At 37.0% G+C, this 27,268-nt stretch overlaps 1 protein-coding gene across 3 annotated transcripts; it reads left to right on the top strand.

Annotated features, from left to right (window-relative positions):
• Positions 1–1,032: 1,032 nt before the first annotated feature.
• Positions 1,033–26,039, top strand: LOC139976751 (uronyl 2-sulfotransferase-like). 3 transcript variants are annotated; one of them, XM_071985475.1, is made up of 9 exons: positions 1,033–1,368; positions 2,184–2,466; positions 4,164–4,225; positions 5,080–5,190; positions 6,551–6,648; positions 8,683–8,800; positions 9,506–9,594; positions 10,378–10,544; positions 11,604–12,198. In XM_071985475.1, the coding sequence occupies exons 2-9, from the start codon at positions 2,244–2,246 to the stop codon at positions 11,753–11,755; spliced, it is 1,020 nt and encodes a 339-aa protein (XP_071841576.1). In that variant the 5' UTR covers positions 1,033–1,368; positions 2,184–2,243; the 3' UTR covers positions 11,756–12,198. The 3 variants fall into 3 exon arrangements, with proteins under 3 accessions (XP_071841576.1, XP_071841575.1, XP_071841574.1); XM_071985474.1 differs by lacking the exons at positions 2,184–2,466; positions 4,164–4,225; positions 5,080–5,190; ... (3 more) ...; positions 10,378–10,544; positions 11,604–12,198 and adding exons at positions 15,679–15,961; positions 17,469–17,530; positions 18,540–18,650; ... (3 more) ...; positions 24,510–24,676; positions 25,747–26,039 and having other exon boundaries at positions 1,123–1,368; XM_071985473.1 differs by lacking the exons at positions 1,033–1,368; positions 2,184–2,466; positions 4,164–4,225; ... (4 more) ...; positions 10,378–10,544; positions 11,604–12,198 and adding exons at positions 14,691–14,898; positions 15,679–15,961; positions 17,469–17,530; ... (4 more) ...; positions 24,510–24,676; positions 25,747–26,039.
• Positions 26,040–27,268: the final 1,229 nt, after the last annotated feature.

Raw genomic sequence — 27,268 nt, 5'->3', positions numbered from 1 at the left:
GTGATGAAAGTATTCAATTATACCCAGATGTGTCGAGAAGATGCGAATGAGGGGGAGAGGGGGGGGGGGGGGTCAAGGTATACTAAGCCATATGCCCGGCATCAATCTGGACGCTCGCGAAACAGGTGTGTAGAGGGGCTCTGGAAAATAATGCTATGAAGAAGTTCTTTGCTTTCAATACATTGATAAACACACGGTATATCAAATATGTGTTGCATTGGCATCACCACATGCTCGCCGTTGGCCGCACTCTCGTCTATCTTTTCGAACGGTGGATTCATCAGAACATGACCACATACCAGTTCATTGATATTATATAAGTTATATATATATATATATATATATAGGAATAACGGAAAAACTGTTAAACAGTTTATAGTGCATACATCTTGGATTAAAGATAGTTCCATGTATATATATATATATATATATATATATACATGGAACTATCTTTAATCCAAGATGTATGATTAAGTACAATGTGTACATGAAAATTTTTCCACACAGTGTTTGCACAAGAATGGTGTTAAGAAGCGATGCAGGCTAATTCTAAGGCCTGAGGTTGATTTACGACCGTGGTAGGTCGATTACGTAATCACAAAACGACTTTCCTAGCTATAGCGTGCTATAATTGGAGCTAATAAAGCAGGTCTTGAAAGGTCATATGTGCAATTTAATAGAAAAATGTCTGTATTTTATTATTAGTTTCTTCCTCTTTCTTTCAGTCTATCATTTTGATCTTGGATTAAAGATAGTTCCATATATATATATATATATATATATATATATATATATATATATATATATATATATATATATATATATATATATATATATATATATCTGGTATATATCTGGTATATATCTTGGTCTAACAAAGTATCATTTCTTGAAAACGGCATGTATACCATACAGGAGTTCACTGAAAATTCAAAATTTCGTTTAATAGATGAAATTCCTGTTTTGTACATCAACATTTAAAAGACAAAGAAACGAGGAATCAAACACCCCCTCTTCTTGTAAACAATAGTCATGGAAAATAGAAAAAAACTTCTTCTTTGTGCCGAATTGACCTTGGTCCATGCGTAGTGTGCAGAACTACTGACTAAGTGTTAAGTCATTGTTCTCCATCGACGCAGAATCAAAACCTATTGTATTGGGAAAATAAATTTGAAAAGGTTAGGGTATACAGGGTGTGTCAATAAGAAATATGTTAAGGCTGTGCAGAATAGTGCACTAGTTGGCTTTATCATGATAAAGCTTGTTGGTATATAAAGGCTTGGCAGATTAAAGAGATACACCATGATCGACAGATTTTAACACAACTATCGGTTACTGGAGAGATATAATTGCCAAACTATTCGCCAGGTAATGTTTCTTTACATATTAAGACGTTTCGGATAGAAGATTATCTGGTCGTTAGTTAAGCTACTAAAATGTAACATTTCGTAAAATGGGTACTCAGTAATTAAATGTATTAGAGAGATTGCAATATGCAGCTATTTGCTGCTAGAATAAACATCATCGCAACTCGACTCGACCAAGTATGGCTATAATTATTATATTTCTAACGGATTGCTTCATCGCCAATTACACTGTTCTCATATATTCCAATGAAAACCGCACACACCTCAAGAGTGATAAACGGAAGTGGGGCGGGAGAAGGGGGTGGGGTGTCCAGCGTTTGTCGGAGTTCTTAGGGATGCGTCCCTGAAGACGTTGAATCTGGTACCCAGGTACGGGGACGGTGCTCCATCTGCAAACAAAACGTAGACGTTTAGACGTTAACTGGTGGATTCTGAGGCATATTTTGATAATGAGTTAGGCCATGATTAGGTGTAAACGCAAGATTTTGGTAATAACTATTTTTGAAGTTTTGTTTGAGGTGAAGAGAAGAACTGGGCGTGGGTGTACACCCCGCAAACGCGCCTGGTAATTCTGGGTGTGTGTGTGTGTGGGGGGGGGGGGTCTATTGGTTTATGCATTAATTTCATGGCCTGCAACGTTCGAAACTTTTCCAAACGTTTTAAATATAAATAAATTGACAAAATAACCCCCTCAACAAAGAATAAAAAAAAAACTCCGTAAATGATCATTATATAGTTGCTATTGGATTGTAACCGGTCGTCGCTATACATGGAACGCTAATTACATGTTTCTTTAATACTTCTTCGCTTCTTCAGCATTTCATCACGTGTCTACTTTGAGAAGGCTAATTGGAACCAGAATGATGTAGCGGTCAGATGACGTCACTTAACAGAATATCGTGGCGTGTAGCTGTAGTTTTAGCTTGTATTTCTTTGATATTATTCTATGTCGTAGTAGTCAACACTTCTTGGAAATACGACCGGCAAGAACAATCGAAGCTAAGCCAAACATTCCTGGAAGTTGGGAACGGAGCAACATGGAAAGCCAAATCGAACATAAAGAACATATCTGTGAAGAACTCAGGCGATCGTCATTTCTGTAAGAGACCAAAATGAAAGGGAGAAACATTTCGGCTATAGTTGAGCTATGTCAGGGGGCACAACCACCATTTTTGTCATGGGGAGGGGGCGGGGGGGGGGCGGTGCGTGGGGCTAAGATGGTATATCGTCTTGAAGGAGGGGTCTAATGGGAGGGTTCTCCTTCCCTTTAGAGGAAATGGAGGGTGCCTAAATGCAAATGATGGTGCTGATTTATGCAAGTTTTGAACCAATGTTGAAGAATTTTCAATTTTTCAGGTTGTATTGTACGTATAAGTTATATTTTCATCTAGGCTGTACTCTAGGATTGTTTTGGAATGTTCTATTGGTAAGGTACGAGGTGGGGAGATGGGGGGGGGGGGGCTTATCCCCGAACTATACCAGGGTTCTTAGCTAAAAATGAGGAGAGGGGGTACAAACGCCCTACAAAGAGGAACACAGTTGTTTCTGTGGAAACTTTTGGGGCTAAACTGTTCTATGTGAAAGGAATACACCGGCCTATATACTTTTGCATAACATTATATCAAAAGGTTACTTTGATGTCACAATAGTATTGCAAGAGAGGTATGGAGGACACCCTGGCATCATATATGTAACAGGAAAGTCGTGTAAAACTAGGACCAAGAAGAAACAAAAACAAAATGTCCCCCTTTGGAAATATCTGTATGCTATACCACCATCCCACTCGTTATATCTGTATGCTATACCACCATCCCACTCGTTATATCTGTATGCTATACCACCCATTCCACTCGTTATATCTGTATGCTATACCACCCATCCCACTCGTTATATCTGTATGCTATACCACCCATTCCACTCGTTATATCTGTATGCTATACCACCCATCCCACTCGTTATATCTGTATGCTATACCACCCATTCCACTCGTTATATCTGTATGCTATACCACCCATTCCACTCGTTATATCTGTATGCTATACCACCCATTCCACTCGTTATATCTGTATGCTATACCACCCATTCCACTCGTTATATCTGTATGCTATACCACCCATCCCACTCGTTATATCTGTATGCTATACCACCCATTCCACTCGTTATATCTGTATGCTATACCACCCATTCCACTCGTTATATCTGTATGCTATACCACCCATTCCACTCGTTATATCTGTATGCTATACCACCCATTCCACTCGTTATATCTGTATGCTATACCACCCATCCCACTCGTTGTATCTGTATGCTATACCACCCATTCCACTCGTTATATCTGTATGCTATACCACCCATCCCACTCGTTATATCTGTATGCTATACCACCCATCCCACTCGTTATATCTGTATGCTATACCACCCATCCCACTCGTTATATCTGTATGCTATACCACCCATCCCACTCGTTATATCTGTATGCTATACCACCCATCCCACTCGTTATATCTGTATGCTATACCACCCATCCCACTCGTTATATCTGTATGCTATACCACCCATCCCACTCGTTATATCTGTATGCTATACCACCCATTCCACTCGTTATATCTGTATGCTATACCACCCATCCCACTCGTTATATCTGTATGCTATACCACCCATCCCACTCGTTATATCTGTATGCTATACCACCCATCCCACTCGTTATATCTGTATGCTATACCACCCATCCCACACGTTAGACCCTTCTTGTTTTCTAGAACAACATCTGTATGATTTTTTTTTTATGGTTTGCAGCCTTACAAAAGAAACTAAATGATAACAGCACCAATCTCCTGGGGAAGGTGAAAAGAGGGAAGGTAACGCACTTTACATTGCATTGCATTACATTAGCTTGTAACTAAGAAGTAACCATGTAAACACAATAGTGATTTTCTGCACATAAAAGTTACATAGCAAAAAGGAAAAGAAAGAAAGTTCCGTACCGACTCATTTCATAAAAAGAAATATAGTAGTGTCCTAGGTAATATATCTATATATAATTTTATGCATTCTCGTCATTTCATATAGACACACGTTTAATACAATTAAGTATAAAGATTCCAAATTTGAGTTAAAAATGTTGGATTGGAAGCTACCCGACGTGAAAGTTGTAATCCATAAGCCTTTGAGTGCTTCTCCAACATTCGTGGTCGCAAAAAGTCGCAAAGTCGTAAAAATACCCGCTGATTATTTTAAGATTATTAAAGTCCTTTTCCTATACAACTATTATATTAACGATTTTAAAAGCCTTCAATTTGCATATAAATATCGAGACGGAAGTTGGTCTTGTCCTAATACTACAGCTATAAGAATACATTTCTGTCAGATATAGAGTACTACATAATGAGCCGACGTTTGGACAGAGTATTGAAAATAATCTACATGATTCACCCAGTTGGGATAAATTTGAAATACATAATAGCATCATGTATATATATATATATATATATATATATATATATATATATATATATATATATATATATATATATATATATGGAATTGAATCGCAGCTTGTGGTTTGATATATTTATATAAAATTAATGATATGTGTGTGTAGAACTTTTTGTGGTAAAGAAAACTAACAACTACAAATAAATGATATGAGGTTCTTTAATTTGTTGTAATGAGATTAATAATAACTGCATATTCATACTGTTTCTTTATTCAGAAACACATCCTCATCTATAACAATGTTCCTAAGTGCGGAAGCCGATCACTAGCTCACTCAATCAGAGATACCTTGAAGAGAAATGGAAACCTGAGAAGAATCGAAGTCCAGGTATGTCATAAAAGTATATAAGTCAATGTTTTTATTAGAGATATCTATCCTCTCTAACGAGATGACAGGTTTCCAAGGTAATCCGAATAATAATCAATACGTTCGCGTCTAACAAACATGAAAATACAATTATGATATGATACAAATATCATTTTTAAAATTTATTTAGATGAACCATAACTGTGCTGTTAATCCACGTACACTGACCTAAACACTGAAATATGTCGAAAACTGATTATTAAGTCAAAATTTCCTGCACATCAAACACGCATTTCACCTTGATGCAAATGTACGGTTTTGTGTCGAATTTGAACAACAACTTGCGATACCCTGTAGTCGAAGTGAATTTATATTTATATTTTGTTATAAATTCGATCAATGTTATAAATCTATCTGGCAATTACGTCGAGAGATCAAAATAACCTAAATAAATACATGACACCTATAGTTTCAACGGTGTAACACATAGTTACAACTAGTTTGATATTACTTCATAATCATGCCTCTTTTAATTTTTATGTTGTGACTTAAAGCAGATCGTTGTGCAAATATCAGAGTCCTGAAATGTTGCCCTAATTGTCACAAGCAGCATACCACGAAGAATAATATTTGCACGTGACATTAATTGACTAATTAACTGAGAATGGCAAATCAGTTGAAAAAAAAAATTGAAAAATGAGTGGTGGGGAAGTGGAGTCGCTGAAGCGGACCCCCTCCCCCCTCCCCATTACTGGTTTAGACATGAAATGTTGCATTCTGAGGCAGATTTTTGGTTATAAATTAGCTTAACAATTAGGTCTTAACGTACGGTAACGTTGTGCTAATAACAAGTTAAAAGCTTTTGGCTGGAGGTGGAAAAATGGTAGGGGGGGGGGGCGAAGGGGTGTACAAACCTGTTAGGACCCTTCAATGTAATTTTAACGTTTTTCTTTTCGTTTTTAGTCATTGGGTCAAATTTGAGTTTATTACAAATGAAAGATTTTACAGGTTATGGTCAATAGTAGAGGGTAATTTGGGTCGACAAACATATACACAGGTGATTTGTTTTCTTCGCAACGACAAACAGAACAGAACAGACCTTAAGGGAATACTATAGGTTATCATTGCAAGTAGCTATAGCCTATTGAGGGGTTAAACTGTTAGTGCAGGAGTTAAACTGCTATTGAGGGGTTCAACTGCTAAGTTGAGAGGACAAACTTACATTTTCTCCACTACACCGCATCGTCTGTGTCAATGAGATCTCGTACTCCAAATTTGGTTTTGTTTATACCGATCCAGTTTTGTGTTTAGTTTTATGAGAACAGTCAATTGAATTTGAACTAAATCAAGACTAATCGATTACAGTACATCTTAATTACAGGGAAATAAAATGAAAGGGAGCGACTTGAGCAAGTCTTTCAGAGGGATACACGCACCATCTTATATCTCTGGTCATATGCCATTTGTGGTACCAAGCAGGTATGAATATCAGCGTTCCTTTACACAGCTTTTTCAACATCATCAGTTGAGGCCGGGTGGCGAATTTCTTTTTCCCAAACAGGTTGCAATTACGGAGTTTTCAGCCAATCAGATTGCTCGTGACGTCAGCATAAATAATAGCCATCGCTTGGAAGTTCGAAGACATACACTGGGTTACACACTGACACTTGATTGAGTCTAGTTAAGGGGTTTCCCTTCAAACGCCCTAACTTTACTTTTAATGCTTGGATTACATGTTGACCTCACTAATGATGCATACGCTACATTGTATTTGGTTCGTGTTTACGTTATCCACGTCCATGATTCGTGAGCCGTTCTATTGAAATCAGAATTCGTTTCGTGGAATGGGTAGGCCTACACTAAAAGCAACTTCACGACGCGAGTTCACAAGTCTTGAGTAAATATACGCAAAACAGTATAGTGTGATATATTTCCGTCACTGCACTGTATACAGAGTTTAATGCTTGGATTACATGTTGACCTCACTTATGATACATACGCTACCTTTTATTTGGTTCGTGTTTACGTTATCCACGATTCGTGAGCCGTTCTATTGAAATCAGAATTCGTTTCGTGGAATGGGTAGGCCTACGCTAAAGCAACTTTACGACGCGAGTCTTGAGTAAATAAACGCAAAACAGTATAGTGTATAGCAAGGGCGTAGGAACCGGGGGGGGGGGGGCTGGGGGGCGCCAGCCCCCCCAGTGAAAAATGTGGAGGGTCGGAAGTATCATTCCGCCCCCCCCCCCCGCTCCGCAAGTCAGGAAACCCCTTTTTCATTTCCAAATCAGAAAACAAATCTCATTTGGAGCACCAAATTGCATCTAAGGCCAGGTGAAAATACAAAATTAAGTTTACAAAATGGAGTGGGTGTTGAAGTGTGCTATATTGCACCAAATTGCAGCTGAGGTCACCTGGAAATGCAAAAAATTCCAAAGGGGAGGGGGACGCCCCCTCCCCTTAGACCCCTCCCCCAGGCCGGCCATCAGTCTTCAGCCCCCCCACTCAAAAGTACCTCCTACGCCACTGGTGTATAGTATGATATATTTCCGTCACTGCACTGTGTACAGATTTATAATACATATAGTATATGTACCCTGCACTGTGCGATTAATGCCTTCACAGAAAACTTCGATCAAAGTAGTAGTGTGCTAAATATGTCTAAACCATTTCCAAAAATTTCTAAATCTATGTACGAAAAGCTACGGGTAATTTTGAACGGGTATATCTTCGTTGCAACAAATGGATGCAGAACCTCGAAGTACAGGTTTCTATGGTGTACCGTAACTTTTCCGACCAATCATGAACGACTATTTACGCACAATTGAGAACCTGTTCAGGAAAAAAAATTCGCGGCCGGGTGACAACCGGCTTCAACTATAGGATTCACCCTGCTGTTCCTTCGTGCCTGTCGCTACTGATTCTGCTTGTATTACTCACGCATATTTGTCCCAATATAGGCTACGCCCCAATATTCGTAACTGTTACGCAGGCAAAAAGTCGGCAAATCTTCCTGAACGGTGTTGCTCGATTGCCTATTGGCCGATGAATACGGTGAAAACGTTCCATATTATGGAACGCGAAAACGGACAAGCTCAACCGCGTGAATAATAGCATCGTGTTTGCAAACCCAATAAAAACGGCGTGTGAGCATATAGTATAGTAACGTCGTAGTGAAAGTTGCCTTAGCGTGAATGTTGTGGGACGGTTTAGGCTGCCTGCTAACTCTCTCCAAATCTCACCAGTAAAAGTGTTTAATAACCTGTAAAACACAGTAAAGCAGTTTAATACGAAGTTGTGGAAATCTTCATATACTAAACGAGTTTTAATTTTCCAATTAGAAAATTCATGTGAAGTCTTCAGGTTTTAGACACCTACATTATTTGGATACAATTCTTTTGTAAATTGGAATCTTACCCCGCCCCCATCCCCTCCCTAGTGAACTAGGGATGCATAGCCTGCAACCAGCTGTATTAAATAGTATACTTCTCTGCTTTCTTTTACTGAAACCAGAGAGAATATAGTTTATATCAACATGGTACGGGATCCGGTCCAGCGTTTCATTTCTGGGTACTATTTTGCGATTAATGGTGACGAAGGTGGCGTGAAAGCGGGATCCAAGCTAAAGTCGGTAAGAGTCAAAATCTCGAATATGTTTCTTCCTCCCGAACAAGACTTGTAAATGAGGTTATTTAACAGTCTTTTCCTCAAAAAGGCATAGGATTTGCCAATTTAATTTCTAAAATTAAAACACATTCTGATGAATACTATGTAGACCTTTACGACCATCATACCCTTAAAAAAATTGTCATATCAACTTCTATAATGTTACTCCAACAGAGGACACAGATGAGGTATTAAATATCATTTTTCCTTTCACCTTGGTTCACTTAATCTATCTAAATTCACTCACAAAGAAAAGGAAGGCATTGATATTAAACATTAAATTTGTTTTTTTCGTATTTCAGATTGACGAAATTTGACGTCATTTGTCATGTTTCGTTCAATGCAATTATTGTTTTTGCTGCAAACATGAATATTCAAATTAGTTCATTTGAATAACAGATAGAAACGTCAGATTCCCAGTCAGAATGAAAGCGTTTCATTTTCTCGCATAAAATTCTTCATTGCGTAAACGACGGGTGTTTGTTTGATGGCAATTTCAACTAAATTTATTTCGTTTTACGTTATTTTACAAGTTTTGACAATGTTGAAATATTTCATACATAGTAGGCCTACTTCTGCATTTACATGAATTTCCTGTTTTTATCATTTATTTTGTTAATTTTATTCACTTTTAGTGAACGTGTTCATTATTTTGTTTTTCTTGATATAGAATCGGACAATAGATGAATACATTAAAGATGGCGGTGCTGTGACGTCACATATTTTTTTTCACTTCGATCGATATGACTTGTATGAAACGTGAGTTAATGAAACATTGGCATTTTTTAAGAAGATTTTTAATTCGGAATTTCATTATAAAGTAACAGAGAAATAATCTTTCTTGATCGATCTTGCGGCTGCCATTTACGAATCATTCAGATAGTGTAATCCTACCAGTCGATACATATTGTGATTAACTGCATTAAAATAACACCAGCCGATTCACATGCTAGTGTACAATACTAAGTACTGTAATATTAAAAACAAAATAACAATATAATTGTTATCATGATATATCATTGAACCATGTAATACAATATATTCCACAATATTATTGTAGATGTCTTATATTATATTATTGTGATGCAATATTATAGTGTGATACTATGTTAAATCGGGTAATACAATATGCAACAATATAATTGTGGATGTTTTATATTTTATTATAATGATACAATTTATGTGAATGTCGCGTGATTGAATTTACACTGTACTGTTTATCCAGTCTTGCAGCTATCATACTTATATCAGTAGAAGGTTCACTATTGCAATTGCTACCTAACTCAACAGAGCGCATCAGATACGTGACATATGTGATTTGGTAAATCTGCCTTCGATGGACGAACAAGACTTCATAATAATAATAATAATAATGATATTGCAGTTGGTAAGCAGCAAGTAAACTAGCAATTGAGTTCCAGTTGTAACAATAACATTCATCTCTAGTCAATTTCATAATGCCAAAAAGAGCGCTTTTTAGATGTAAAGCAAAAATTAAATATGACAACATGGTATAAACATGTTGATATTTGTTCTTCACAGGGCCAATAATAGTGATAGTATTCTACAACGGTCGAAGGCAAATATTGATAAATATTTTATACTTGTTGGATTAACCGAGGAATTGGAGGCTACCGTAGTATTATTGCAAAAGTTACTCCCCGATCTACTTCATGGCCTACACCGGATGTACAAGAAAACTACCGCAGGTAAAGATGATATACTTAGGTCAATAGTTTCAATTTTAACTTTGAAAATGATTTCAATCACTGAATAAGTCTGCAATATATTGAAACATATGCAATATTTTGCAATAAAATGCAATATATTGCAGTCTGGGCGTCAGGTGAAGTGACCAATTCACGGACGAACGGACGGACGGACGAACGGACAATTATATGACACGAAAGATAAACAGTCAAAACTACATAGTTCGTAAAATTAAAATTTGCACATCTTATGGGATTCAGTTTCGTTGAGGATAATTTATTTTAACCGTTTGGAATTAGTGACATTCTGAGAAAATACACATATAGACTGACTGATATACAGATAGATTGATGACCTTATTAAATAATTATGAGCTCTGATAATAATGAAAGGGCTTTCGTACAGTATAGAAGGAAGGGACGTTAATGGACGGGATGAAGTGGGTGAGAGTGAGGGGCATTTGGGGTTGCGGGGGGGGGGGGTAGGTGATGAGTGATGGGTAGGTATTGGAACTACCACTTTTACTTCAGTAACCCAGTTTCCTCGGAGAGCTGTTTAGCTTAATTAATAATAAACCTTATTTTCTATTTTTATTGTGCCTATCTTAATGCTATAACTGCCAACCCAGATATACGAAATAAAATATCATTTGCATCGAGAACGTTCAATTTTATTGTATACTTTCACGTTGTTTAGTAACACTCAAGTTTATTCCAACCACAGATGAGGTTACGAAACGTTTATATTTGTGTGTGATGATGGTTTTTATTTAAATAGGAGGTATCCATCTTATTATTTAGTCCGACCAATAAAATAATCACACCCAGGCATCTTATTATATTATCTTAATTCATAGGTTTGGTTCTGTAAATTGTAATGGACATTTGAATGAATAAGACATTGTTTAAAATGAGACTTTCTAAACCACTTGAACAGCTGTGTTGCGTAATCGACAGTTATTAATAATGTCATGGAACTATCTGTCTTGAAAAATGAAAAAAAAGCAACAACAAACAAATGAAATATAATGAAAATGACTTTTGTTCCATTTCTAACAGAGAGACGTTCCAATTATTCTACCTTATACAAAGTGCCTCCATCCAATCAAACGATCGAAATATTGAAGGAGAAACTTAAAGATGAATTTGAACTTTACTTGTTTGTCAAACAAAGATTTGAAGAAATTAAGAGACGATACAGGGTGACGTAGCAGCACAGTAAACCAATGAATTATTTGTATTATTATTTGAATGTAGTGACGTCATCATGCGTGTAAGAAAGCTAAGGTAATGTTGTTCATGTAATGTTTACTTTTAAATAATGCTGTAAACGACAAAAAAACAGGGTACTTCCGAAGCGTCAAACTGTTTTCGAAGCTGGCAAAATACTTTTGTGGATAAACGTTTTGATTGGAGAGATATATCTGTTCCTATAACAGTAATGCGAGGCTGTCAAGCAAACTGGTCCGTTCGACATCCGGACACTATTCACCACAACACCGGCAAGACCAAATCGTGTCTCGGAAATAATTGAATCATAAAATTGGACAACTGGGAGAGAAGACATGAGAAGAATGCAATGTATTGACTATTGGAAGCAGATTTCGTTTTAAGCATGGAGTAACAAGTGAGAACAAGTATATGGACAAATTGATATTTTGCCTGTGTCTGTCTTTATATCATTTTGTGCAATAGTTTTATGCCTACATTCTGATTAAACTATGTGCATGATAGCTTGAGGGGGGGGGGTTAAAAAGCTTCCAAAAAGTGGGGGGGCACAACACCATAGGGGCACTTTCTATTTCCACAACCACCACTCGTTATGCTATAAACCGATACACACCGGCCGTATCACTTAAATATATATAATGTGTTAGAATGCTATCAATACTATTACGGTGCGCTGCAACATTGCTTTTTTATTTATTGATATTGTTTATTGTTAACCGTGCTACAAAAAGATATGGGATGCCATTTTAAAAATAGCATGTACAGACAAAAATAAGTAATTAAAATAAGATATTAAAATTAACAAAGGCTTAAGATACTAAAAGACAGTTCTTCATCAAAGGGGCACATTTTATTTGCCAGTAGGGCACATTTGCTAGTTTGGAAAAAAGTGTGGGGAGGGGAGTTCCCCCAGTTCCCCAGCTCCTACCCCCTGCATGATAGTTAAGATACAGTCATGGTGCAGATTAAAGTGACGCACATCACACGATGGAGTCATACAAAAGGCACTCTGGATTGTAATTCACCTTAACTATACCGTACATCACATGGGGACGCCGCAAACCCAAGGACCTCAACCGAAATACCACGGACACTATATTCACTGCCACACCGGAGCCTCCGACCGGCGGGTTCCAATATTTTCCAATATATTTCTATGCATGTACACATATGACGGTATCATTCATTGCCCTACGAATTTCATTTCAATATGACATGAAAATTTACCACCTTCAATTTGTTCTCAACATCTTCCAGACAATTTCTCCTCAAACTGAATAGAATTCGACAGGCTATATAAAATTGTGAATACCTGATGGCAGGCGCGTAGCCAAGGGGGGGGGGGGCGAAGGGGGCAGCCGCCCCCCCTTGAGCATATTTTTTACCTTTTGTTTAAGGTTTTTATGATATCGCTAGTATTTTCAAAAGAGAAAATGCTAAGATGCAACTAACAAGGCATGGGAAGTGCCATTTCCGGCGATCTGGGAGGCATTTACAGCCAAAATTTTCTTGTACGCTTCGCGCCAACATGGTGGCGCTACGCTTAGATAGTTTGCAATGCAGAATCTACAGTTTCGCCCCTCCCTTGGCAAATTCCTGGCTACGCGCCTGCCTGATGGAAGAGAAACTGATCGACGTTTCGAGACCCTTTTGAAGTCAGCGCATATTTCTACGATATTCTATCAAATATCTCTTGTTCCAAATCGTTGTTAGAAATGAAAAATGACAAAATCGAGAGGAAGAGCAGAAACTGTGCAATAGTTTCTAATGCTTTTGTAGAGGCCATGCATGTAGTAGTTTGTCAATATATGTACGGCAGAACTCTCATTGCCGTATGTACGTTACTGATACAGTACGCCTTACAATGTTACAGCGTGCTATGTAAATGGAAGAATTTACTCTTTGTCAGCCTAATTTATGCATGCTTTAAATACACCGAATCCGTGCATTGTATTCAAGAGGATAATGATGTCACAACATTTCAAACTTATTCAGACGAAGTTAGAAGAGCCATTTAACTTGTTATATGGTGATGAAATTATTCAATTATACCCAGATGTGTCGAGAAGATGTGAATGAGGGGGAGGGGGGTTCAGGGTATACTAAGCCATGTGCCCGGCATATATATATATATATATATATATATATATATATATATATATATATATATGGAACTATCTTTAATCCAAGATCAAAATGATAGACTGAAAGAAAGAGGAAGAAAGTAATAAGAAAATACAGACATTTTTCTATCAAATTGCACATATGACCTTTCAAGATCTGCTTTATTAGCTCCTATTATAGCACGATATTGCTAGGAAAGTTGTTTTGTGATTACGTAATCGACCTACCACGGTCGTAAATCAACCTCAGGCCTTAGAATTAGCCTGCATCGCTTCTCAACACCAGGCTCCTGTGTGGAAATATGTTCGTGTCCACATTGTAATTAATCATATATACAGCGTTCACACAAGACCCTCATACAAGACAAAATGTGTGCAGACTAATTGGTAAAAAGAGGTCATTTTACGACCAAGGCAGGTCGATTACGTAATATCAAGAAACTTTTCCATGATAGCGTGCAATAGTTGGGGTCTATACAGCAGACCTTTAACCTCCCTGTTGGTCTAACAAAGTATCATTTTTTTTGAAAACGGCATGTAGACCATACAGGAGTTCACTGAAAATTTCAAAATTTCGTTTAATAGATTAAATTCCTGTTTTGTACATCAACATTTAAAAGACAAAGAAACGAGGAATCAAACACCCATTCTTGTAAACAATAGTCATCGAAAATAGAAAAAAAACTTCGTCTTTGTGCCGAAATAACTTCGTCCATGCGTAGTATGCAGAACTACTGACTAGGTTGTTAAGTCATTGTTCTCCATCGATCTGGTACCAAAACCTATTGTATGGGGATAATAAATTTGAAAAGGTTAGGCTGTACAGGGTATGTCTATAGGAAATATGTTAAGACTGTACAGAATAGTGCAGTAGTTTGGCTTTATCATTATAAAGCCTGTTGGTATATAGGCTTAGTAGGCTATAGAGATCCACCATGATCGACAGATTTTAACACAACTATCGGTTATTGGAGAGATATAATTGCGAAACTATTCGCCAGGTAATGTTTCTTCATAAATTTTTTCGTTTCGTATATCATAGAAGATTATCTGGCCGTAAGTTAAACTACTAAAATGTAACATTTCGTGAAATGGGTACTCAGTAATTAAATGTATCAGAGAGGTTGCAATATGCAGCTATAAGCTGCTAGAATAGACATCATCGCAACTCGATTTGGCCAAGTATGGCTATAATTGTTAAATTTCTAACGGAATGATTTCTCGCCAATTACACTGTTCTCGTATATTCCAATGCAAACCGCACACACCTCAAGAGTGGTAGGCGACAGTGGGGGTGGGGGGGGGGGGGAGGAGGGGTCCAGCTTTTGACGGATTTCAAGTCGTAGGGGTGTGTCCCTAGAGACGTTGAATCTGATGAATTTGATGAATTCTGAGGGATATTTTGACAATAAGTTAGGCCATGATGAGTATCGCAAGATTTTGGTAATAACTACTTTTGATGTTTAGTTTGAGGTGAATAGGGGGACTGGGCGTGGGTATACACCCCGCACTTGCGCCTGGGAATTCTAGGTGTATGTGCGTGTGTGTGTGTATGTGGAGGGGGGGGGGTCCATTGGTTTATGCATAATGGCCCTACAACGTTCAAAACTTTTCTAAACGATTTAAATATAAATAAATTTACGAAATAACCCCCTCCACAAAGAATTAAAAAAAGGAACTCCGTAAGTGATCATTATATAGTTGCTCTTGGATTGTAACCGGTCACCGCTATACATGGAACGCTAATTACATGTTTCTTTAATACTTCTTCGCTTCTTCAGCATTTTATCACGTGTCTACTCTGAGAAGGCTAATTGGAACGAGAATAGTGAAGCGGTCAGATGACGTCACTTAAGAGAATCACGTATCGTGTAGCTGCAGTTTTAGCTTGTATTCCTTTCATACTACTCTATGTCGTAGAAGTCAACACTTCTTGGAAAAACGACCGGCAAGAAAAACCGAAGCTAAGCCAAACTGAGCGGGAAGTTGGGAACGGAGCAACATGGAAAGCCAAATCGGAAATAAAGAACATATCTGTGAAGAACTCAGCCGATCGTCATTTCTGTAAGAGACCAAAATGAAAGGGAGAAACATTTCGGCTATATATAGTTGAACTATGCCAGGGGCAAAACCACCATTTTTTTGTCACTGGGAGGGGGGGGGGGGGAGCCGAGGGGCTAAGATATACCATATGGTAGACAGTCATGATGGAGGGGTCTAATGGGAGGGTTCTCCTTCCCTTAAGAGGAAATGAAAGGTGCCTAAATGCAAATGATGGTGCTGATTTATGCAAGATTTGAACCAATGTTGAAGAATTTTCAACTTTTCAGGTTGTATTTTACGTATAAGTTATATTTTCATCTAGTCTATACTCTAGGATTGTTTTGGAATGTTCAATTGGTAAGGTATGGGGTGGGGAGGGGGGGGGGCTGGGGAGGCGGGAAGGGGTGGGGCTGATCCCGAACTATACCAGGGTTCTTAGCTAAAAATGAGGAGAGGGGGTACAAACGCCCTACAACGAGGAACACAGTTGTTTCTGTGGAAACTTTTGGGGCTAAACTGTTCTATGTGAAAGGAATACACCGGCCTGTATAGTTTTGCATATATAAAAATGTTACTTTGATGTCACAATTGCATAGCAAGAGGTATGGAGGACAACCTGGTGTCATATGTAACAGGACAAATAATGTGTAAAACTAGGACCAAGGGAAACAAAAACAAAATGTTCCCTTTTGGAATATATGTATGCTATACCACCCATCCCACTCGTTATATCTGTATGCTATACCACCCATCCCACTCGTTATATCTGTATGCTATACCACCCATCCCACTCGTTATATCTGTATGCTATACCACCCATCCCACTCGTTATATCTGTATGCTATACCACCCATCCCACTCGTTATATCTGTATGCTATACCACCCATCCCACTCGTTATATCTGTATGCTATACCACCCATCCCACTCGTTATATCTGTATGCTATACCACCCATCCCACTCGTTATATCTGTATGCTATACCACCCATCCCACTCGTTATATCTGTATGCTATACCACCCATCTCACTCGTTATATCTGTATGCTATACCACCCATCCCACTCGTTATATCTGTATGCTATACCACCCATCCCACTCGTTATATCTGTATGCTATACCACCCATCCCACTCGTTATATCTGTATGCTATACCACCCATCCCACTCGTTATATCTGTATGCTATACCACCCATCCCACTCGTTATATCTGTATGCTATACCACCCATCCCACTCGTTATATCTGTATGCTATACCACCCATCCCACTCGTTATATATGTATGCTATACCACCCATCCCACTCGTTATATGTGTATGCTATACCACCCATCTCACTCGTTATATCTGTATGCTATACCACCCATCCCACTCGTTATATGTGTATGCTATACCACCCATCTCACTCGTTATATCTGTATGCTATACCACCCATTCCACTCGTTATATATGTATGCTATACCACCCATCCCACTCGTGAGACCCTAATTATATGAGCGTTTCCTAGAACAATTTTTTTTATGGTTTGCAGCCTTACAAGAGAAACTAAACGATAGCAGTTCCAATCTCCTGGGGAAGGTGAAAAGCGGGAAGGTAACGCACTTTACATTGCATTTCATAACATTAAGTTGTAATTAAGAAGTAACCATGTAAACACAATGGTGATTTACTGCACATAAAAGTTATATAGAAAAAATGAAAGAAAAAAAAGTACCGTTTCGACTCATTTCATGAAAATAAAATAAATTACTCTCCTAGGTAATGTATCGATATATGCATTCTCGTCATGTCATATAGACACACGTTTCATACAATTAAGTAAAAAAGATTCGAAATTTGAGTTAAAATGTTGAATTGGAAGCCACTCGACGTGAAAGTTGTAATCCATTCCTCTGCGGGGTCTCCCACATTCGTGGTCGCTCATGCTCATATAACTGCTGATTATAATGAGGTTTTTAAAGTCCTTTTTCTATACAACTATCATATTAACGATTGTAATAGCATAGTTTATCAAACTTAGCCTTCAATTTGCATATAAATATCGATACGGAAGTTGGTCTTGTCGTAATACTACCGCTATAAGAATACATTGCTGTCAGATATAGAGCACTTCATAATTAGCCGACGGTTGGACAGAGTATTGAAAATAATCTACATGATTCACCCAGTTGGTATAAATTTGAAATACATAATAGCATATTTTACATTTAATGAAAAGCTTGGAAACAGTTACATCGACGATATGAATATAACGGAAACTTTATCGAATAGAAACAGGATATTCATGATGCGTATATTGCACGTCATGCATATATTATCCATTGAATTGCGTTGAAGGGTGACCTGAAAGTACCCTTTAGAAAGAATCGTTCAATCCAGGGTGAATGAATCACGTAAAAATGAAACAAATATATCTGGAAATGAATCGCAGCATGTGTTTTGATATATTTAAATAAAATTATTATTTTTTATTATTGTGTGTGTACAACTTGTTGTGGTAAAGAAAAAAACAACTACAAATAAATGAAATGAGGCTCTTTAATGCGTTGTAATGCGATTAATAATAACTGCATATTCATACTGTTTGATCTAATTTATTCAGAAGCACATCATCATCTATAACAATGTTCCTAAGTGCGGAAGCCGATCACTTGCTCACTCAATCAAAGATACCTTGAAGAGAAATGGAGACTTTAGAGGAATCGAAGTCAAGGTATTTCATAAAAGTATAAGTGAACGCTTTTGTTATAGATATCTATCCTCTCTAACGAGATGACAGGTTATTATCCGAATAATAAGCAATACATTCGCGTCTTACAAAAAATACAATTATGATATGATACAAATACCTTTTTCTTATGAAGATGAGTCATAACTGTGCTGTTAATCCACGTACACTGACCTAAACACTGAAATATGTCGAAACTGATTATTAAGTCAAAATTTCCTGCACATCAAACACGCAATTCTCCTTTATGCAAATGTACGGTTATGTGCTGAATTTGAACATCAATTTGTGAGACCCTGCTGTCGAAATTAATTTATATTTAATGTTTGTTATGAATTCAATCAATACAATAAATCTATCTGGCAATTACATCGACAGATCAAAATAACCTAAATAAATACATGACACCTATAGTTTCAACGGTGTAACACATAGTTACAACTAGTTTGATATTGATTCATAAATCATGTTTTTTTATTTTTATGTTGTGACTTAAAGCAGATCGTTGTGCAAATATCAGAGTACAGAAATGTTGCCCTAATTGTCACAAGCAGCATACCACGAAGAATAATATTTGCACGTGACATTAATTGACTAATTAACTGAGAATGGCAAATCAGTTGACGCTGGAGTTACATTGTTTCGGTTTGTACCGGTACATTAGTATCGCATTGGGTTATTTATCACACGGCAAACTTAAAGCGGCATGATACGTCTCGAGTTTTAAGGTATCCAATTTGAGTCATCACCAGAATATTTTTAGCAGTTAAAAACAAGTCATCAAGCTCTTCCGAATTGAAAAACAAAACATATTTTGCATGCGTTATTGTCACTAACTATTTTGATTCACAAAGCGAGGCAATGTGTTCAAAAGTATAAGAGAAAACAAACTCAAAATAATAGTAATAATAAGGTAAAGAAGAAGTAGTAGGAAAAAAAAAGAATAAAAACCCAGAAGATATTTGATTGTTTCTTAAATGTTTGCGACAGTACGTATACTGGCATCTTGTTTCAATATCGATAGTTATTTTAATAATAATAATAATAATAATGATGATGATGATGATGATGATGATGATGATGATGATGATGATGATGATGATGATGATGATGATGATGATGATGATGATGATGATGATGATGATGATGATGATGATGATGATGATGATGATGATGATGATGATGATGATAATAATAATAATCATAATCATTATCATAATAATAATAATAATAAATTACATTTATATAGCGCTTAATATGGCGTTTCAAAGTGCTTTACAAAGTAGGAAAGAGGCAAAGGAAACCAAAGATAAAAAAAAAATAGGAATCAAGCTGAAATGTTTTAAGTTGTCTCTTGAAAATACAAAGGGAGAGTCACGAACGTAAAATGGGAGTTCGTTCCAATGAGAAGGCGCAGCGACAGAAAAGGCTCGGTCGCCAAACTGGATGCGCTGAGAGACGGGAAGCCAATGCAATGAACAGAGTACAGGAGTGATGTGATCAAACTTTTTAGTGAGTGAGACTAGGCGCGCAGTAGCGTTCTGATTTCTCCAAATGGGAGCTATATGAGAAACTGAATCTTGTACCATTTGATACACACGGCAGAGCATAATTTTGAACTCGCGTATCATTTTTATTATAAATTTATCAAAAGCAAATTTATTGCTAAATAGAGTAGACCTATATATTGACTATACCAAACCGACTAAACAGCTTTAACTGAATTCCAACGCGAACGCAAGGCAAACATCAATGTGTCAGTCAAAGGATGTCGAGCGAAGCCTAGGAACTGTCAAGGTAGAAATTAATGTTCATTACGGTTAGATTTAAGTAGAAGTCGGATATCATACGCGTCAGAGCATGGATTAAGAAGTCAATTATTGTGGAATGATAAATGAGCAGTATAGGAGCTAAACTAGATGATCAGTTTACTGTTGTAACATTGATGTACCACAACGGACAATACGTCGTTAGTTTTGTCGGTACCCTAAAGGAAGAGATAAAAGACTAAATGAGGTGTCAAACTCATTAATGTCTAAAGTGTAGACATAACTTTAACATAATCGATGGAAGGGAAATGTTTAGTATAGCAGATGAAGTTGGTGTTATATGGAAGTCATCACAGACTTTACAGCTGTATATTGGGTTGCCATGTGACTTCGTGTCACTGTGACCGATAGCCACGTAACAACATACATAATTGATTACCTTCCCCTCAGTCTATAACTAAACAGCCACAAAAAAAAAAAGGATTTTAAATAGGAGTGGTGGGGAAGTAGAGTCGTTGAAGCGGACCCCCCCCCCTCCCCATTACAGTTGAGACATGAAATGGTGCATTATGAGGCATAATTTTGGTTATAAATTTAGGTTAACAATTAGGTCTAAACGTACGGTAACGTTGTGCTAATAACTATACTTAAACTTATTGTGCTGGAGGTGGAATAAAAAGTGGGGGCGTATGGGGTGTACAAACCTGTTATGACCCGTCAATGTAATTTAACGTTATTTTGTTTTTGTTTTTGTTTTTTTCATTGGTAAAATATACAGAGTCAAATTTGAGCTTATTACAAATAATATGATTTTACAGGTTTATGTTCAAAAGTAGAGGGTAATTTGGGTTGACAAACATATACACAGGTGATTTGTTTTCTTCGCAACGACAAACAAAACAGACCTTCAGGGTATGCTATAGGTTATCAATGCAAGTGGCTATTGAGGGGTTAAACTGTTAGTGAGGGGTTTAACTTCTAACTTGAGAGGATAAACTTACATTTTCTCCACTACACCGCATCGTCTGTGTCAGCGGGATCTCGTACTCCAAATTTGGTTTTGTTTATACCGATCCAGTTTTGTGTTTAGTTTTATCAGAAAAGTCCATTGAATTTTGACTAAATCAAGACTAATCGATTACAGTACATTGATTTCTTTATTACAGGGAAATAAAATGAAAGGGAGCGACTTGAGCAAGTCTTTCAGAGGGATACACGCACCATCTTATATCTCTGGTCATATGCCATTTGTGGTACCAAGGAGGTATGAATATCAGCGTTCCTTTACACAGCTTTTTCAATGTGACATCATCAATTGAGGCCGGGTGACAACCGGCTTCAACTATAGGATTCACCCTGCTGTTCCTCCGTGCCTGTCGCTACTGCTTCTGCTTGTATTACTCACGCATATTTGTCCCAATATACGCCCCATTATTCGTAACTGTTACGCAGGCAAAAAGTGGGCAAATCTGCCTGAACGGTGTTGCTCGATTGCTTATTGGCCGATGAATACGGTGAAAACGTTCCATATTATGGAACTCGAAAACGGAAAAACTTTATAGCACCTGCGTGAATATTATCAACGTGTTAGTAAACCCAATAACAACGGCGTGTAGGCCTATAGTATAGTAACGTCGTAGTGAAAGTTACTTAAACGTGAATGTTTTGTCGTACGATGTAGGCTACCTGCTAACTCTCTCCAAATCTCACCAGTAAAAGTGCTAAACCACATGTAAAACACAGTATCGCAGTTTAACACGGTGTTGTGGAAATCTTCCTATGCTAAACGAGTTTTAACTTTCCAGTTAGAAAAATTCCTGTGAAGTCTTCAGGTTTTAGACACCTACATTTATTTGGATACAATTCTTTTGTATATTGGAATCTTCTCCCCTCCCCCACCCTCATCACCTCCCTAGTGCACTAGGGATGCATAGCCTGCAACCAGCTGTATTAAATAGTATACTTCTCTGCTTTCTTTTACTGAAACCAGAGAGAATATAGTTTATATCAACATGGTACGGGATCCGATCCAGCGTTTCATTTCTGGGTACTATTTTGCGATTAATGGTGACGAAGGTGGCGTGAAAGCGGGATCCAAGCTAAAGTCGGTAAGAGTCAAAATCTCGAATATGTTTCTTCCTCCCGAACAAGACTTGTAAATTAGGTGTTCTAACAGTCTTTTCTTCACAAAGGCATAGGATTTGCCAATTTAATTTCTAAAATGAAAACACATTCTGATGAATACTATGTAGACCTTTACGACCATCATACCCTTAAAAAAATTGTCATATCAACTTCTATAATGTCACTCCAACAGAGGACATAGATGAGGTTAATTTAAATATAATTTTTCCTTCCACATTGGTTCACTTAATCCATCTTAATTCACTCACAAAGAAAAGGAGGGCATTGATATAAAATATTTTATCGTATTTCAGTTTTACGCAATTTGACATCATTTGTCATGTTTCGTTCAATGCAATTATATTGTTCTTGATGTAATACATGAATATTCAAATTAGTTCATTTGAATAACAGAGAGAAACGCAATATTCCCAGTATGAACGAAACGCTTCATTTTGCTCGTGTAACATTCTTCATTGCTTTCGTCTTGAATTGCTTTCTCGTAATAAATGCGTTCAATACGAATGTTTTGTAAGATGGCAATTTGAACTTAATTAAAAAAGACAATGTTTAAATATTTCATATATAGTAGGCCTACTTGTGCATTTACATGAATTTCCTGTTTTTATCATTTATTTTGTTAATTTTATTCACTTTTAGTGAACGTGTTCATTATTTTGTTTTTCTTGATAAAGAATCGGACAATAGATGAATACATTAAAGATGGCGGTGCTGTGACGTCACATATATATTTTCACTTCGATCGATATGACTTGTATGAAACGTGAGTTAAAGAAACATTGCCTTTTTAAGAAGATTTTCAAGTCCGAACTTAATTATAAAGTAACAGAGAAATAATCTTTCTGGATCGATCTTGCGGCTGCCATTTACGAATCATTCAGATAGTGTAATCCTACCAGCCGATACACATTGTGATTGACTGCATTAAGATTGAAGCAGCCGATTCACATGCTAGTATACAATATATACAACACCTAATTGTATTCTGGCCATTTGATTGGTCAATTGCTCGTTGATTGCATGCAAAATCCGCTCTATTCCACTCTATGAAATAGAACCATAGAACTTTATTTGGTAGCACCTTTTTTCAATGGTAAGAGAGAAGAGAAACCTGTCTGTTCAAAACAATCTGTTGCATGAGTGCATTTTACCCATCTTAATATAATTACCCATCTTAATATAATATGTTGTATAAAACAAATAATGAATGGTGTTTAATATGGTGTTGAAAGATGTAATTTGTTCCATTCAGCTCGGCTACGCCTCGTTGAATGGAACATTCCATCTTTCAACTCATGAAATATTTGCACTATTGCACTCATAACCATTCATTATTTGTTTACTATTGTACTGTAATATTATAAAAATAAACGATATAAATTGTTATCATAAAATATCATTTTACCAAGTAATACTATATTCCACAATATTATTTTGGATGTTTTATATTATATTATTGTGATACAATATTACAGTGTGATACTATGTTAAATCGGGTAATACAATATGCAACAATATTATTGTGGATGTTTTATATTTTATTATAATGATACATTATATGTGAATGTCGCGTGATTGAATTTACACTGTACTGTTTATCCAGTCTATACAGTTATCATACTTACATCAGTAGAAGGTTCACTATCGCAATTGCAACCTAACTCAACAGAGTGTATTGAAGATATACATAGCATCAGATACGTGACATATGTGATTGGGTAAATCTGTCTTCGATGGACGAACGATACTTCATAATAATAATAATATTGCAGTTGGTAAGCAGCGAGTAAACTAGCAATTGAGTTTCGGTTGTAACCATAACGTTCATCTCTAGTCAATTTCCTAATGTCAAAAAGAGCGCTGTTTAGATGTAAAGCAAAACTTTAATAAGACAACATGATATAAACATTTTGATATTTGTTCTTCACAGGGCCAATAGTAGTGATAGTATTCTACAACGGTCGAAGGCAAACATTGATAAATATTTTATACTTGTTGGATTAACCGAGGAATTGGAGGCTACCGTAGTATTGTTGCAGAAGTTACTCCCCGATCTACTACATGGCCTACACCGGATGTACAAGAAAACTACCGCAGGTAAAGATGATATACTTAGGTCAATAGTTTCAATTTTAACTTTGAAATTGAATTTAATCACTGAATAAGACTGCAATATATTGAAACATATGCAATATATTGCAATAAAATGCAATATATTGCAGTCTGGGCGTCAGGTGAAGTGACCTATTCGGGGACGAATGGACGGACGGACGGACGAACGGACAATTATATGACAAAAAAGATAAACAGCTAAGACTACATATTTCGTAAAATTATAAACTGCATATCTTATGGGATTCAGTTTCGTTGAGGATAATTTATTGTAACCGTTTGGAATTAGTAACATTCTGAGAGAATACACATCTAGACTGACTGACATACAGATAGATTGATGACCTTATTAAATAATTATGAGCTCTGATAATAATGAAAGGGCTTTCGTACAGTATAGAAGGAAGGGACGTCAATGAACGGGATGAAGTGGGTAAGAGTGAGGGGCATTTGGGTTGTCGGGGAGGGGGTGGGGGATGAGTGATGGGTAAGCGTTGGAACTACCAATTCTACTTCATTACCCAGTTTCCTCGGAGAGCTGTTTTTTAGCTTAATTAATAATAAACCTTATTTTCTATTTTTATTGTGCCTATCTTAATGATATAATTGCCAACCCAGATAAACGAAATAAAACATCATTTGCATCGGAAACGTTCTATTTTATTGTATACTTTCACGTTGTTTAGTAACATTAAAGTTTATTCCAACCACAGATGAGGTTACGAAACGTTTATATTTGTGTGTGATGATGGTTTTTATTTAAATAGGAGGTATGCATCTTATTATTTAGTCCGACCAATAAAATAATCACACTCAGGCATCTTATTATATTATCTTAATTCATAAGATTGGTTCTGTAAATTGTAATGGACATTTGAATGAATAAGACGTTGTTTAACATGAGACTTTCTAAATCACTTGAACAGCTGTGTTTCATAATCGACAGTTATAAACAATGTCATGGAACTATCTAACTTGTTGTGAAAAATGAAAAAAAAAGCAACAACAAACAAAATGATATATAATGAAAATGGATTTTTTTTCATTTCTAACAGAGACACGTTCTAGTTATTCTACCTTGCACAAAGTGCCTCCGTCCAATCAAACGATCGAAATACTAAAGGAGAAACTTAAAGATGAATTTGAACTGTACTTGTTTGTCAAACAAAGATTTGAAGAAATTAAGAGACGATACAGGGTGACGTAGCAGCACAGTAAACCAATCAGTTATTAGTATTATTATTTGAAGGCAGTGACGTCATCATGCGTGTAAGACACCTAAGGTATTGTTGTTCGTGTAATGTTTCCTTTTAAATACTGCTGTAAACGAACAAAAAAAAAACAAAAACAGGGTACTTCCGAAGCGTCAAACTGTTTTCGAAGCTGGCAAAATACTTCTGTGGATAAACCTTTTGATTGGAGAGATAATTCTGTTCCTATAACAGTAATGCGAGGCTGTCAAGCAAACTGGTCCATCGGACACCCGGACACTATTCACCACAACACCGGCAAGACCAAATCGTGTCGCGGAAATAATTGAATCATAAAGTTGGACAACTGGGAACCTTCGGAAGACATGAGAAGAATGCAATGTATTGACTATTGGAAGCAGATTTCGTTTTAAGCATGGAGTAACGATTAAAAACAATTACTTGGAGAAATTGGTATTTTGCTTGTGTCTGTTTTTATATCTTTTTCTGCAATAGCTTAATGCCTACATTCTGATTTAACTATATGTACGTGATAATTAAGATACAGTCATGATGCACAGTAAAGTGACGTACATCACACGATGGAGTAATGCAAAAAGGACGCTGTTTTGTAATTCACCACCTTAACTACCGCATATCACATGGGGACACCGCAAACTCAAGGACCTCATCCGAAAGAGTGCTGACACTATACTAACTGCCACACCGGAGCCTTCGACCCGCGGGTTCCAATATTTTCCAATATAATTCTATGCATGAACACATATGACGGTATCATTCATTTCACTACGAAATTCATTTCAATATGACGAAATCATCCATGAAAATTTACCACTTTCACTTTGTTCACAACATCTTCGGACAATTTCTCCTCAAACTGAATAGAATTCGACCGGCTTAAATAATGCCGCACAAGTAGTATATAGAACACAGGGTGCTCGATTGAACTGTACACCCGTCAACATCATCATAGCAATATAAATATTTGTGAGAAGTTTAACATTCTTGTACGTACTCAATAGACATAAATTACATTCATCCAACCAAAACTCATCTGGAAAGCAAGTACAAGACTCTTAGTGCTGGAGTAAGAGTACAAAATGCCCCGAGTACGAGGAGTTGTAATACGCAATATGAGGGCGCGCGAGGGGCTTAGTACGAAAAACCCCGAGTACCATGCAGTTGTACAACTCATCCTGAGGGTGTGCGAGTGTTAGAACTATAGCAGAGCCGTATATACGGCTCTGAGTACTAGTACAAAATTCCCAGATTACGAGCTGTTCAACTCTATGAGGATGTGTGAAGGCTTAGTACGAGTACAGGTGACTTTGCAGAAAAACGACTACAAGTATAAGGACAGAGCAAG

Source organism: Apostichopus japonicus, chromosome 12 (assembly GCF_037975245.1).
Source record: "Apostichopus japonicus isolate 1M-3 chromosome 12, ASM3797524v1, whole genome shotgun sequence".
Lineage (NCBI taxonomy): Eukaryota > Metazoa > Echinodermata > Holothuroidea > Aspidochirotida > Stichopodidae > Apostichopus > Apostichopus japonicus.
Note: the sequence above shows the minus strand (reverse complement) of the source record. Positions and strands in the feature narration are given on the sequence as shown.

What these genes read in the sequence shown, in the direction of transcription:
- LOC139976751 (XM_071985474.1), top strand. Translation starts at nt 15,739, where the DNA reads ATGACGTCACTTAAGAGAATCACGTATCGTGTAGCTGCAGTTTTAGCT. An exon ending in CGGGATCCAAGCTAAAGTCG is followed by an intron (nt 22,543 to 23,253) that starts GTAAGAGTCAAA and finishes TTCTTGATAAAG; the next exon opens with AATCGGACAATAGATGAATA. An exon ending in GTACAAGAAAACTACCGCAG is followed by an intron (nt 24,677 to 25,746) that starts GTAAAGATGATA and finishes CATTTCTAACAG; the next exon opens with AGACACGTTCTAGTTATTCT.